This window comes from Exophiala dermatitidis, assembly GCF_000230625.1.
Source record: "Exophiala dermatitidis NIH/UT8656 unplaced genomic scaffold supercont1.1, whole genome shotgun sequence".
Classification (NCBI taxonomy): domain Eukaryota; kingdom Fungi; phylum Ascomycota; class Eurotiomycetes; order Chaetothyriales; family Herpotrichiellaceae; genus Exophiala; species Exophiala dermatitidis.
In genome coordinates this window covers 3201797-3216507 of record NW_008751646.1, presented here as the reverse complement: position 1 = coordinate 3216507, position 14711 = coordinate 3201797, and the positions used below count along the sequence as shown (strand labels likewise).

Below are 14711 nucleotides of genomic sequence, written 5' to 3'. Positions count from 1 at the left end.
ATCTCTTCTGCTTCCAGTGTTCACTCCATGTTCCGGCTTCATCCACGACTGGAAAATGCTTCCGACAAGCTAGCATTGACCTGTGGTTCTCTGAGTTATCTCGGCTCTCTGCTAATACATCCACACTCTGGGGAAAGGGTTGGCCGAAAAATCATGAATGTCATGTCGGTTGAGATTTGTGTCCAAGCAGGTAAGTAAACCAGGATCGGGATGGGCTTTTACCCGCCGCCGGAAAACCCAGTTCTCCTGCACAAAGCCTATACCAAGCATCCCAGGCGTCCCAGGAGGACCGAGATATCCGCATAGTTCCGTCACCACAGTTGTGATAAAGAGAGTGTTCCTTAGGTGTGTCCTTTGGCTGGGTACCTGAAGCAAGGAGAACCCGATCGCGCTGTGTGTGCTATTTGGAGATCAGTTGTGCAACCCCCTCGACACTCTTGTGCAACAAAGCAATCTCGGACCCCACATGACCTTATCCCTGAGCCCAATCAACCACGCAATAGCCGCCTGCTTCCACCACTGACTGTTGCGATTCATTGTAGTGATTGGCGCATACCGCGATGCCTCCAAACTGGTTCAACGGCTGAAAGACAAGCAGGAGACATCGGGAGAGTTCATTCTGCCAGAGCATTTGACCAAAGATTTCGAAGACAGTTTGAAACTTGGCTGTGTGGCAGTCCAAACTCAATATGACCATGATGTTCGTCGCTTCGGAGAGACGTACGCTCGCGGGGATGCCATTGCACGGGAGCAGATGAAGGACATATTGATCGCTTTGCAACAGGCAGTCATCACCCATCTGCGGGAGGTGTATATGGACGAAACGTCGCTTGACCTCCATTCGCTCAAAGAAACCTCCGATGATAGCCGTGTCAATGCCACGGTCTGCTTGGGTCAGCTTTACCAACGCATGTCGACAGCCACAGCGGCATTGAAGCAGATTTCCAGACCAGGCTTTGTCGAGTCGAACGGGGCGAAAGTACCCGGTTGTTCAGAATATTCAAGCAGCCGAAGCACTCACTCCTCTGTAGGTGGGCGACCCTCCGAAAGCCAGTCGACAGCTTCGTATACCACGTACAATTCGAGGTCGGCTGCTGGAAACGATCGCAAACCGTCGGGAGTCTCAATGCCGCAAAGAAGGTCTTCATCGAACTCGGTCTTCTCGAATACCAGCGAACGAGAACCGCCCGCACGCGTGACACCGGGTGAAGACAATGTTCCGGCACTTCCTTTCTTCATGCACATACAGACCAATCGGGTTGTCCAAACAGCGCCCAGCGATGGTCAAAAGCGTAACCTTTCACCTAATCCCGATGCATCGCCGCCACCGCCGTATATGGCGAACCTATCATCACCAGTTTCTGGGTCTGAGGAAAAGGGACAAAGATTTCCTCCACACTCCGCTTTCTACCAGCCTCCAGCTTCCAACGCCCATGTCAGCCCATTGCAAAGCCCAGGAAGCCAGAGGAGGGCTGGCATTCTGGGCAACGGGAACGAACGCCACAGTCCACCACACGTTCAGACATCCCAGGTTCATGAGCTCGGTTGTGGAATATCGCGAGAAACCGACCCAGGGGTGCTCGGAATATCCAGGAAAACCACCCAAAACAGTTGGAGTCAGGAAGTGCCCTTGAACCCCGACTACAGTACCTTGGAGTACGTGGACGAACCCGATGCGCGCAGTCTTCCATCAGCCTCGTCCGCGGCATCACAAGAGTACCAGCGAAAGGCCCAGCAAAGACAGCAAGCAATGCAGCGAGCATACCAGCAGCAGCGGCCACAGGACCCGATTGTCCGAGCGGATGCCTACAACACAGGCGCTCCAACAAGCATTGATCCGGTCGATTATATTGTTGAAGCACGAGTATGTGTCAATTGTCTTCACGATGTTTGCGAACAGCTGACTCTTCTAGGATCCTGCAATGCCTTCATCACCGAGGCCGTCATCAATCCATTCTTCGAGCTCGGCAGGGTCAAGAATCAGGGCGTTCACGTTCAAACGAGCACTTCCGCCGGGATTGGCCAAAGCCATTAGTAAACCTGCGCCCTTGCCATTGGAAGCACCGCCTCGCTATGTCAGACCCCAGACGCCTGACCCGGGGGACGAGCGAGGGACACACATACATAACCCTCCATCACCTTCCATCGAGCAGTCGAATACAGTTTCTCTGACAGCGGCCTCAACCACTCGACGTTTCGAGTCCGATATGCGACCACCTACCTCACCACATTTCCGAACAGTGGATTCCGTGTTGAACTTGCCAACCGAGTCCAGTCCCGGCGAATTTTGCAAGGGCGCAGTCCGAGCACAAATAGGCGCCCGGAAGAAGGGCTTCTCGCTGGAGTCCAGACGGAGCACCAAGAAAGGGCAGGAATTCTTCTTCGAATGCACAAAATGCAGTTTTCAAGTTCCTGCGGCTGTGTCGACGGCGCTTCCCAGTGGCGGACGAGGCGCGGTCAAGCGAGAGAAAATGTTCCACCCTCAAATTTGGGTTTCTCCAGGAGGCATCAAATACCGATGGGTCTTCCTGGCTAAGAGTCACGTTCCAAGCAAACTCGCGGCGACGAAAGGGACGACGACGGGCAGGAGCTCTGCGCATAAGAATAGTAACGCGGCTGCCGAAGACGTGTTTGGCTGTTATATTTGTCACTCAGAAGGCGCGGCTAGGGGGTGGCTGGACGATAACTGTCAGACTCCTCAGCGTGCAGAGTCACGGCCGGTAATGGGACTCGGAAGCCTCGAAGAAGGAAACACAGCGACCGGGGGAAAGGGTGGCGATAATGAAGACGATAAAACCTCGAAGACCACGCCGACATTCACTGGTGTTCGGGCATTCCTGGCCCATCTGGAAACGCACCGGACAGCAAGTCGAACTCCCGGGTTCATCGTGGCAACTGAGATGAATTGTATCGTGGGCCGGGTCGCGGACGACAGTGAAGATTTTGACCTGAATTTGCCGCCGTTGTTGCCGTGTCCGTAGTTAAGCGGGTAGAGACTGAAAGCCGGCGATATATTTGTTCCCCAGTCGAAGCGCGGAATATTAGGTACCTACGTATGTACCATTAAGTTTGTCACCGAGTATGACATCTCCCATGTGTCACAGACAGACATTGCAAGTGGAGCGAAGGCTCGGCCCTTGCCAGGAAAACTTTTCTGTGGGACAGACCGAACAGCAGAACGACGAAGGTTTTTCGGCAATGGAGTAGCCAACCATGTCCGCTCACTTTTTCGAGAAAATAATGGCCACGTGCCCAGCGTTGGTGCTTCGTGGACCTTCATGTTGAAGCTTCAAGAAGGAGGTCGAGGATGACCGTATTTGTACAGGTGTTGATGATGCGGTTATGCTGTCGTGCAAACAGGAAAGGTATGTAAACGGCGGATTTACAACGACGTTCGTTCAGTGACAGCGCCAATCCTTTGGTCAATAATCGATCGGCGATCTGTGGATGGGGATCTTGATAACGTACAATACTGTGCGAGTACAACAAGTGCCGCCTAAAGATCGTAAAAACATACCCACCGAAGGCTCTTGAACGGGTCTAGCTACCCCAAATAGGACTAGTATAATGAAATTACGGTAATAAGATTGGCACCCCTCCTCGCCTATTTGTATGGCTAGAGGTGTAAAATACGTGAAATAGGCGGTGTAGTGGTAAATAAAACAACACTAGACGACTTATAGTATAGTTCTGTTTTGACGATCTTTCGAGGGGGGGACATTGTATAGGGTACAAATGGTCAATCTCGGTTATGGCCTAGTAGTCGCCGCCCTGGTGGAGGTGCTCGGAACTGTCGGAAGGACTAGGCTTAGCTGGGTCAACTAAGGAAGATGGGGCCGGCGACCTGTTCTGTATAGTGCTAGTAGTAGGCTCCAGGTGTCAGTGTTTGCAGATGTTAACTAGAGTTTCCGAGTCATTGCCGGAAAGAAAAGAATTCGAGTCGACGCATGAGGTAGTATCTGCTAGTAGGTTAGTAAATCATGATCTGTGTTCTGTGAGGTGCGCCCTGAAAAACGGAGATAAAGCGGACGAAAGAACAGGTCGACAATAAATAAAGTGCAGCCGAGAATTCCGGACGAGGCTGTAAAAGGAAGGAAGGAGCGTGCATGGGATTGGTTCGTTTGGCAGGAACAACTCAGTGCAGTACCAATGCACTGCGGCATTAGGTATTTCGCAGAATGGAGTGTTTATTTCGCAGAACCGCTATCCCTGATTCAGGTAGGATCGTCGGTGTTGCCTATTTAGGTAATTTAAGGTGTTTATTTCGCAGAATGGCGCGTATAGACGCGTTAAGTGCCGTTGATATTATTGCTCGCCGCGCCTTAAACTATAGACGTCTAATTATATAGAAACTACTACTTTTTTACTATATACGCTATAGAATAATACTCTACTTTTAAGACGCTAGTACCGGACGTATTCGCCGACTATTAAGCCGACTATAATACTCTCGATACGTACCTATACGACGCTAGAATTTAGGACGATTCGGAGGAAGAAGATAATTCCGAGGACGATTTCGAGTCGGCGCTAGTTATTTAGTACGAGCGTACGTTCGATTCTTCTCCTTCTATTATCTATTCTAGCGAGTAAGCGTATTTTAAGGCGCTCGATAGGTAATCTATCTTCCGCGGATATAGTATACGTATTTATAAGCGATATAGGGATAGCGTAGGTAATATTAAGGCTATATATCTTAAGTACGACCGCGCCAGTATTCGTAGTTCGTATTAGATTACTTCGTTAGATAGAAAGAGGTTTAAAGAATATCTATTAATAGAGTATTAGTTTAAACTTATAATAGTACGAAATAAAGACGGCGAATACTTCGTTAAGACGTCTATAAATATCGAATATAATTATCGTTCTAATAAAGGCTCTAGTTATCTCTCTACGAGAAGAAGAGCGCGTAAGAGAGGCCTAAATAGACTAATTCGTAAGTATTTCGAAGAGGGTTTTAGTATCTAGAATACCGTATCGATAATTAATAATTATTCGTAAGATATTCCTATAACTACGTAGAATATAAAGAACGAGAGAAGTAGGATTTATTCGATAAACCTCGTAGATAGAATAGCTACTTAGGCGCTTATCGAGCGCGTTAGAGATCGATTCGTCTCGTACGTTGATATTAACGACTAACTAAGGTTACGCCGGCTCGTTCTCTTCTACTACGAGTCGCTCGATCTATAGCGCCGTTATTCTAAGATTATTTTAATCGACGTAACTTATAAAACTAATTGATTTAGAATATCGCTTATTAATATTATTAGCGTAATAGCTAATAACGAATTGTTTTTTATTAGCGCCGCGTTTATTGAGCTTGAGGCGATAGATTTATTTAAATTTATACTTAAGAAGTTAATACTTATTTATCGAGCGGTAGGAATCGAAAACGGATCTTCTATCGTTATTATAGATGACGATCTAGGTCTCGCTCTCGTCTTAAAATCGATCTATCCTTAGTCGCGTTACTTTCTATATATCTAGTATATAAATAGAGTAGTATAAGTATAGGTAAAGCGCTATTTTAGAGGGCTCTATTTACGCTATTAATCTCGCGAGGAAATTAAAGCTAAAAGAGATCGGATATAAGAAAAATAGCTTAATTTTAATAGATACTAGTAGGCTATAATATTTGTAAAGATACCTCTAGACTATGTACTTAATTAGAATACGCTTCGACTAAAGTTTAAAGAGAAGAATAAATCTCTTGTCGACTATCTCTAGTGTATCTAGTTTCTAAGAAAAGAGCTATTTATAAGAGTCTATATCGACGAATTTTAGTACTTTAGTAACGTAATAATCTCGCGACTAGAGGTAATATATCGAGCGTTAAAGAGACGTCTAAAATTGACGTAATTCGACGTCTTTATTATCGTTGACGCTCTCGAGAGATTGATTCGAGATAGTTATCTTAAGAGTCGGTATAACTTAGATATAGATCGAGTAAATCGACGCTCTTAATTCGGCTCTCGTTTATAGTCTTAAGTTGTTAGTTACGTCTTATTTTATACTCTATCTCTAGTTCGTAAAGCTATACTTAAAATAGGTGTCGATAAGGTTACGTCTATCTTAGGATAGATTAGAAACTTTCGAGCCTACTCGGGCGTTTTTACGCGTATTTACGGCCTACCGTATTCTTATCTCGTTACGTAACTACTACGCTAGGACGAAATCCTTAATCTCGACTACTTTACGCTTTACTAGAGACTTAATAGAATAGAAAACGTTAATAATATAAATCTCGCTAACGTAATATAGCTACTAATCGTTATCCCTCGATCTCGAGACTTTAACGATATCTCGTAACGAGAGTTATCGTAGTTTAAACGCGTCGAGCGTAAACTAGATCTATAGAACTCGTTAAATCTCGTACTAGTATCTACTAGGCGACTTTCTTCTACTCTAGGACCCTTCTAGCGATAACCTTCTCGGCGAGAGCGCTCGGCGTCTCTAGGAATACGAAATTCGATAGTTAGCGTAGGAAGAGGAGGATATATAACGGCTATAACGGTACTAGGAGGCGTAGAAAGAGTAGGATCTATAATAATACTAGGAGGCGTAGGACGAGGCTCTATAACGGTACTAATAAGAGTAATAACTAGCTCGATAAGAGGTCGAGAAAGAGGTTCGCTCCCTAGAATAAGTATATTTCGACTAGTATAGCGATTTAAGGTAAGAGCTCGTTTACTAGGTAAATATATAGTGAAAAGCTTAAGGCTCTAAGGATTTAGTAGCTCCCGCTATACTATATAGCTATAATAATATTACTTTTATACTCTATTATCTTAAAAATAGCTCGTAAATCGACTCTAATTCGAGCGTAACTCGTATAGCCTAAATAGCGCGCTATAATTAGCCTAGGCTTATTTATTAATATTTCTAGTAATATTACGCTCGATTAGGCTTAGCGCCGTTCGGCTTAAAGATCCGGCTAATTAGAGCCGAGTATTAAGTTTTCTACGAAATATACGCGGGGGCTACGCTAGCCGGCGAATCAAATTAAGGTGGGTCTAAATATTACCCGTTACGGTATAGCGGTTCTGCGAAATAAACACCCCATTCTGCGAAATACCTAATGCCATGCACTGCCCGTGCAAAGCATTACTACTACCTAGTATTACATTGTACAACTACAAAGCAGCATTGGTTACGATGTAGATGGCGAGTTTTTTGATATTGCCCTGGTTACTGAGTCAGGCACTCATCTTCGTGCTACTACAGTCTGGTCGAGATGCGAGTTTACCGTACCAAGTGTCCGGGGATCGATGTGCAACGGATTGGGCTGGACAAATTCTCGTTCAAGCCTCTGATGCGCGATGATGGCATGCTTTCAGTACATCCGAAGGAGCCTCGGCGAAAGGCTGTACAACAAATTGATGCGCTTCAAGTTACAGTTCACTTGACCTGCAACTCGTGTCGAATTCCATATGCTCGTAAGCACTTGATATCATAAGTTGGAATTTTAAACGAGGTGTTGATTCTGTGTGTTTGTTTTCCGATCTATTCAACTATTGCGTGTCCAGCTGCTGGCAGCCTTACGTCCCACCCTGCCATAAGCCTACCTTTGTGATTTAATCTAGTTTGGGCGTCCCATCCAACGACCTCACTCACGATATACTTATTTCTTACCTTATCATTGGCATTCACCTGAGCCTTCATTCACAGTGCTTCACCCCGAAGACTGACAACTCCAAGACCCTTCAGCTTCAGTGACATCTTGTTAGCATCAACACACGGCTTCTCTTCTACTGCAAGTCCCGCGCGGCCTAAAAGTACAGTAGTATTTTCTCGCCAACCGACATCCGCGCTCGGCCGAGACATCCGTTTGATCCACATCGCAGCCTCGTTGATCCTAGCGGTCCCGCGCGTTCGCAATACTGCAACGAGATTATATTGCAGTGGAGCACTATCATCGACGACGAGTCCGTTCGCTTTTTGGGGAAGCGACCTCTTCATCGTCGGCAGAGTCCACCCGCCTTCTGCGGCCTTCCTCTTCAGACGTCCAGCTGTCCTATCATGTCCATATCCGCCAGGGCTCCAAGCCAACCACCGGAAAATCTATAGCAGTATCTGTGCTCCGTCAGACCTTACGCCCTGGCCACCATCGAGATCTTTTCCGAGTATCCGTTCACCTTCACTCACCTCCCCGGGGGCAGCGGACTTCGCGCGGCGTCAGGCAAAAAGCAATAACAATAAATAATACAATACTACAGTGCATTATTGACCTGCCAACCGACCAAAACCGGCATTTGTCGGCCCATTTACAGTCGTACCAGTTATCACCTTACCTACTACGACTACACTACGACCACTGGGTATATACCATCGACTTTCCCGCCCACACTGCCCGCCATGAGTACCGACTTTCAGCAACATTCCTCCCTCGAACCTTTCCCTCTCTTCGTCGACTCGGCCCCGCCTAATTCCGCCAACTATTTCTCTTCCCCGATGGCCATGGCCGCTGTGCAGCTGCTGGCCTCGTCCAGCTCATCTCACTCCCGAAAACCGCGGATATCAATGCCGGCCAAAGTCTCCAACCAATTGCGCATGCGGTATTATCAGTATGAAGTCACCTTTGGCGTCTATGTCATGACGCCCACCGAAAAGATTGTCTTCAACACCATCGTCCTTGCCATCCTCTCCGCTTTCCTATACGCCTTATTCTGGGGCTTCCAGCCCTTTGTCGTCCACACTGTATGTCGCCTGATCTACTATATGACCGGCTCCTATTCCAGCGCGCCCGAGTTGTGTTCATGATGTTCGAGATATATGCGACCTGCCGTACACCAACCCTTTTCGCGCCGCACGGTCATTGGCCTGCAGAGTATGCCAGTCCCGGTTCGTTCGCGATGAACCTGCGGCTTCCATGCGCGGCAGCCGGCTGGCTGAAAGAATGAAAGGCGACACGGTTCCGGACTGCTTGTGTTTGAATGCGGATCGGTGCAGGGGAAGATAGAAGCCTTGTCATACCGGTGCTCAGCGCAAAATGGGTAGCTCTGAAAAGTCTGCCAGCAATGCCACGAGGCAGATGCTGCTCTTTTAAGGAGTCCAGACTCATTCTATCACTCATGGCAGCACCCCGCCTGCCACAGTGGCAGGAAGTCTATCTCATTTGTTCGGACAGCAGGACGTTCACCGACTCGGCCCAGGAAAAAGGGTCAAGTGTTGGAAACCCCGAATCCAATACCCTTTCCTTTGGAGAACGGCGGGAAATAAGTCCGTGAGGCGCACCTCGGCACACATCCACAATTTCGCAGATCCTAGTCACCACTGCCACTGGTGTAGCGGGAGCCTTTACATTCTGGCCTTCGACCAGACAGGTGTGCCCTTGCGGCCACCACTTATGAGACCCACGACCAGAACAAGTACATCGTACTTTGCTTATAGCGAGACAGTCGATTGCCGGCCAGGCCCGGTGATCCCTTGACATAATATAATATATACTACCCACCCTGGACGGGTAAAATACAGTACAAAAAATATTCTTTTCTGCCTGCAAGCGGAGTAGCCTAGCACACAACTCTTCCGCATTTCGCCTGTCGCCTGATAGTACGCACGATACTGTCATGCTGTAGTAATCTCTTCCACCTCAGCTTGAAAGCCTCCTGGAGTGGCACGTGATCTTCCTTGGTGCGTCTAAGAAACGCGGTACGGGCAAAAAGGTGCCGAGGTTCGGATTGGCATAGTCTTGACGAGGCAGGCAGGCAAGGGATTGAATGCTGAAAAGAAGGACCGGATCTATTACGTAGAGTATGTTCGCGGACCGAGCATGACTGTCGGTTGTTCGACCGCACTACCTAGTTATTAGTACTTCTGGTGGTAGGGTTGTTGCTTGTAGGCCTTCGGCCCATCGCGAAAGCAAGACAAGGATAAGAGAAGAACTTCAGCGGAGGACCGAAGGCGAGATTATGTACTGTCCCTCGTTTCAGGACAGGACAGTCTCCTGGATATCAGTCAATTTACCTATGGTTCTCAAACAATAATGTTGATCAGTTGTGGCAGATAAAGACTGGGTCCCTTCGCATAGCTGCGCATTATGCACAGCTTTGTAGACTCATCAGAGTCGATGGTAGTCGTGGCAGTTGTAGTGCAGACTCTCATGCAGGGGACCAGGAGATCAACTTTGACGCTTTCCTTGTTCCTGAACCCTGAAACATGCCGTAGAGATGGCCTAGTACTGTTTGGGAAAGGATCACGAATCAAGTGCCAACCACTTAGTCACTAAACGACGTTAGCGAAGCTCAGATCATGCTAAATCTGGCGGCTGAGCCTCAATGCAGCCTGAGTCCTATGATCGACTGGCTCCAAGTTTGGTTGGTGCAGTGTTAGTGGTTCCTGGCAGTGGCACAGCACAGCAGTGCAGCTCAAAGCCACCTCAGCTCGGGCTGCGCTCCTGCCACGTACAAAGCCCGAGTCAGCATCTGGTCTTTGACACGCGTAACACCACGCAGTCTGCTTGCGCACTCACTACTCTTACTACACCTTCATTCAGCTCTGTAAAAAATTCAACTCTCGCTTTCTGTCTTGCCGGATTCGCTTTCTTGCACGACCGCTGCCAGTGCGAAGCGAAGGAAATAGACAATTACACCCGAAACGGAATCCCTTGCATCTAATCTGCAACCCGGCAATCTGGCACCCTTCATCTCGCCGAGCCGTCCAGTTTGCTATCCGAAGACTCCCCTACTACGACCATCGCAGTTCATCCGCTGCCTCCTTCCTTGATCCAGGTCGGGTTCTCCTCCCTCGCTTTACCTGCATCTGCCCTGTGGGCGAGAGAAGCACTACATCGCACGGGAACTCCCTAAAGAACACTTCTCCGGGCTCGAACACGGTCTGCTTTAGAACTCACCTCAGGGATGAGCATCACTTCTGGAAACTAAACCAACTTCGGCCCTTCGTTGCTCTGGGCGTCCACAACAGTCATTTGAAGAGTCGATCAGCCTTTGTCCTTCATTTCGGTGTCGGTCGGTCGCAAAAATCTACATACTGGCACAGCATCGCCTGCGCTTTACCGGCTTCGACGTCTGTGCTCGATTGTTGTGTCTGCCAGCCAATCTTTTAACACCGCGAGTCGTCCTATACTTGGTCTTCAACAACACGCAAATGCATTGATACATATCTATCGCAACTAATCATTGAGTTCGGTCCGTCGCTAGTCGCCTGTCCCGTTCGGCTTCTCCCTCTCCGACACGATGGCGGCCAACGATTATTACAACGAGGCTTATATGGCGCAGTCGCAACAACCAAGACCTCAGTATAACAGACCAGTGTCTCACATCGCCTTTGCCTATAATTCCTCTCAGAATGATTCCACCTTCGATCTTGCCAATCGTCCGCAGCAGGCATATAGTCCGCAACAACCCCATGCAAACTACTATCATCAGCAAAACAACCCGCCCCAGAAATCGGCGTACTCCGACAACATACCTCTCAAGCACAACCCCAGACTTAATACAAACGCCGACGACTGGCGAAATCAGCCGACTCAGTATCCGCCCTCTCCCGAGTCGCCCTCACAGACTCAGTTACTCCAAAAAGGAGGGAAGAAAAAGGCTGGTTGGTTCTCTGGCAAAATACCCTGGGTAGTGTACACCCTGAGCCTGGTACAAATCACGGTCTTCATCGTTGAGATTATCAAAAACTGTAAGTATAACCACAAAACTTCGACGAGAGACATTGCTGACAAAATTAGCGATCATTACTGGATCTCCCATCATGATTCATCCCCAGTTTAACCCGATGATTGGCCCCTCGACCTATGTCCAAATTAATATGGGTGCGCGATTCGTCCCTTGTATGCGTGTTACCCCTGGAGTCCAAGACAGCTCGGAACCTATCAATTGGCCATGCCCGAACACGACCACATCCGATGCAAATGCAGCAAGCAATCATTGTGACCTCAAGGCCCTGTGCGGGTTTTCCGGCTTCAGCAACGAGCATCCAAATCAATGGTTCCGATTCATTGTGCCCATGTTTCTGCACGCTGGCCTCGTTCACATTGCTTTCAACCTTATGCTACAACTCACCATGGCGCGGGAGATGGAAAAGGCAATCGGCAGTATCCGATTCGCTTTGGTTTATTTCAGTTCAGGCATCTTTGGGTTTGTACTGGGCGGAAACTTCGCGGCCAGCGCTATCGCATCAACTGGAGCATCAGGTTGTCTGTTTGGTGTACTGGCGTTGACACTGCTGGACTTGATCTACGGCTGGAATGAACGACGGAGTCCCGTCCGGGAGCTGATGTGGATTCTCGTTGATGTTCTCATCTCTTTCGTTCTTGGGTTATTGCCGGGTTTGGACAATTTCTCGCACATCGGCGGGTTTCTCATGGGCCTTGCGATGGGTATCTGTATTCTTCATTCTCCCAACATCCTTCGCAAACGCAATGGGGAGGTCAGCGCGGCGCCTTACCGAAACGTGGGCTCCGAGCCCGATATCAGCAACCCCAAGAATCCTATGTTGGCCGCTTCGACGCCTACAACAGCACCTGCGGACGTTTCCGCATTCACCAAACATCCTCTGGGCTTTTTCAAGGCACGCAAACCGTTGTGGTGGGCGTGGTGGCTCTTTCGGGCGGGCGCTTTGATCGGTGTCCTGGTGGCATTTGTGGTGCTCCTGAACAACTTTTACAAGTACCACGACACGTGCTCGTGGTGTAAATACCTGAGTTGCTTGCCTATCAAGAATTGGTGCGACATTGGCAATCTGCAACTGAGCAATTCCACGAGCAGCAACAATTCGACTTCAAGCAAAAGGGATTTACTGGAAGTGGGGTCGATGCTGATGGGAGATTTATTCGCGGTCGATGGGATCTGATGAGCTTGATGAGACTGCTACAATAATGACGATATTGGAGTCTTGCGCTCGGAAACTTGATTTGCATACAATGGTGGGTGGAACTATGCATTAACGACTCAGCAATATATACCTGTAATCACCAGAATGTGAATTTATAATGCAACACATCATGATGTCCCAAGTATATACAGTACAATGTTGTACTTGTAGTTGTATAGTACTGCGCTCAGGCACAAAAGCGTATGGGCACACGTCTAAAAATGGTCACCGCCCGGCGTCCACCAACCGCACTGCAAGGTTGTGTTACTGGCAGTTGCAGGACGTCACCGGCGCTGCGACACCTAACTTTTTTTTTCTGCCGTGCAGTAGTGGGCAGCCCACTCACCACTGGCACCAGATCCGCTGTCCCTCCGCTGCCGCAGTGCAGGTGGGTTTCTCGAAGAATAGTAACTTTTTATTTTTTGGTTTTGCCAAAATCTCAGGCCTTGACCTTTGCTACTCACGCGACCGGTAGCTTGCTAGATACTAGTACGAGACCACGTCCCTTGTTTCTGGTGTTACCTTTTCCACATATACATTTTTTCCCTTCTTCTTTCTAGCAGAACCACGATCCCCGGATTCAAAATGGTCGAAAAGGTCTACGTCACATATAACCAGGTGAGTACCCGAGGGGAAACTGCGAAAGGCGAGGAAAGAGAGGAAAGGGAAGGATGTGAGGTGAAATAAAGTAAAGCCTGAGACTGACCCGGGAATCGAATCGTGTTTAGATCCACAAACTCTGCCAGAATGCGGCGCCCCGGATCCTCAGCGACTTCAAGCCGAACTTGATGATTGCGATCGGAGGAGGCGGTTATGTCCCTGCTAGAATCTTGAGGTATGAATATGATATTATTGTGATTCGTGATATAAAGATTCTGGATGCGAAAGGCCGAGCCTGAGGGTGAAGGGGAGGGAACTTGAAGGCTATATATGCATGCAATATACTGCAAACGGCAGACTGCAGACTGCATACGTATATGCGTACAAATATGCATATGCGTACCCACGAGCACTGCACTGCATTATGTTACTGTGGCCTGGCATGGCATGGCAACAGTACTGGAACGGCGGTGTTTGCATGCGCTGCATGTCGCGGTAGTACTGGTATGCAGAAAGAGGAGGATGCGTGTGACGATGGAAGGAAGCAGACGAGAGGAGAGGAGAGGAAGCAAGAGGAGCATCCTCCCCCAGAGCAAAGGGATCTATCAGTGCTATTTTTCCAACAACAGGATCAACTGACAGTTTCTCCCTCTTTTAGATCCTTCCTGAAAAAGCCCGGCGCGCCCAACATTCCCATCCAAGCCATCGGGCTCTCGCTGTACGAACAACTCTCGGACTCGGACGTGGTGGAAGAACCAGGCACGAAAGTGACGCGGACGCAATGGCTGGACCTGTCGTCGTTGGAGATGAACAATCTGATCGGCAAGAACGTGTTGATTGTGGACGAGGTGGACGACACACGCACCACGCTCGAATATGCCGTCAAGGAACTCGAAAAGGACGTTGAAACCGCTCGTAAGCAACAGGGTCGGACCGAACAGACCAAATTCTCCATCTTTGTCTTGCACAACAAGGACAAGCCGAAGAAGGGTCGTCTGCCCGACGACATGATCAATGACAACCGATACCTCGCCGCCGTCACCGTGCCCGACTGCTGGATCTGCTATCCTTGGGAAGCTACGGATATCGACGAGCATGATCGTCTGGCGGCCGAACATTCTGTGCAATGAGCGAAGTCTAATTTACACAAATGAAAAAAAAAAAAAAAAAAAAAAAAAAAAAAAAAAAAAAGAATAGAAGACGAAACGACCAAGCCATCCTTCAGATGAACGTTCAGGATCGAACGGGTACTCGATGCATGGACTGAC

At 48.4% G+C, this 14711-nt stretch overlaps 4 protein-coding genes across 4 annotated transcripts; all 4 read left to right on the top strand.

Moving 5' to 3' along the window:
• Positions 1 to 375: 375 nt before the first annotated feature.
• Positions 376 to 3094, top strand: HMPREF1120_01144 (uncharacterized protein). Its single transcript, XM_009155155.1, has 2 exons — positions 376 to 1864; positions 1914 to 3094. Exons 1-2 carry the CDS (start codon positions 755 to 757, stop codon positions 2979 to 2981), a joined length of 2178 nt encoding a protein of 725 aa, XP_009153403.1. The 5' UTR covers positions 376 to 754; the 3' UTR covers positions 2982 to 3094.
• A 4330-nt stretch (positions 3095 to 7424) lies between these two features.
• HMPREF1120_01143 (uncharacterized protein) lies at positions 7425 to 9519 on the top strand. Its single transcript, XM_009155154.1, has one exon. It carries the CDS (start codon positions 8359 to 8361, stop codon positions 8761 to 8763), a length of 405 nt encoding a protein of 134 aa, XP_009153402.1. The 5' UTR covers positions 7425 to 8358; the 3' UTR covers positions 8764 to 9519.
• A 763-nt stretch (positions 9520 to 10282) lies between these two features.
• On the top strand, positions 10283 to 12967 carry HMPREF1120_01142 (uncharacterized protein). The gene is made up of 2 exons (XM_009155153.1): positions 10283 to 11649; positions 11699 to 12967. Exons 1-2 carry the CDS (start codon positions 11199 to 11201, stop codon positions 12820 to 12822), a joined length of 1575 nt encoding a protein of 524 aa, XP_009153401.1. The 5' UTR covers positions 10283 to 11198; the 3' UTR covers positions 12823 to 12967.
• Positions 12968 to 13162: 195 nt separating this feature from the next.
• On the top strand, positions 13163 to 14620 carry HMPREF1120_01141 (uncharacterized protein). Its single transcript, XM_009155152.1, has 3 exons — positions 13163 to 13461; positions 13572 to 13678; positions 14102 to 14620. Exons 1-3 carry the CDS (start codon positions 13429 to 13431, stop codon positions 14571 to 14573), a joined length of 612 nt encoding a protein of 203 aa, XP_009153400.1. The 5' UTR covers positions 13163 to 13428; the 3' UTR covers positions 14574 to 14620.
• Positions 14621 to 14711: the final 91 nt, after the last annotated feature.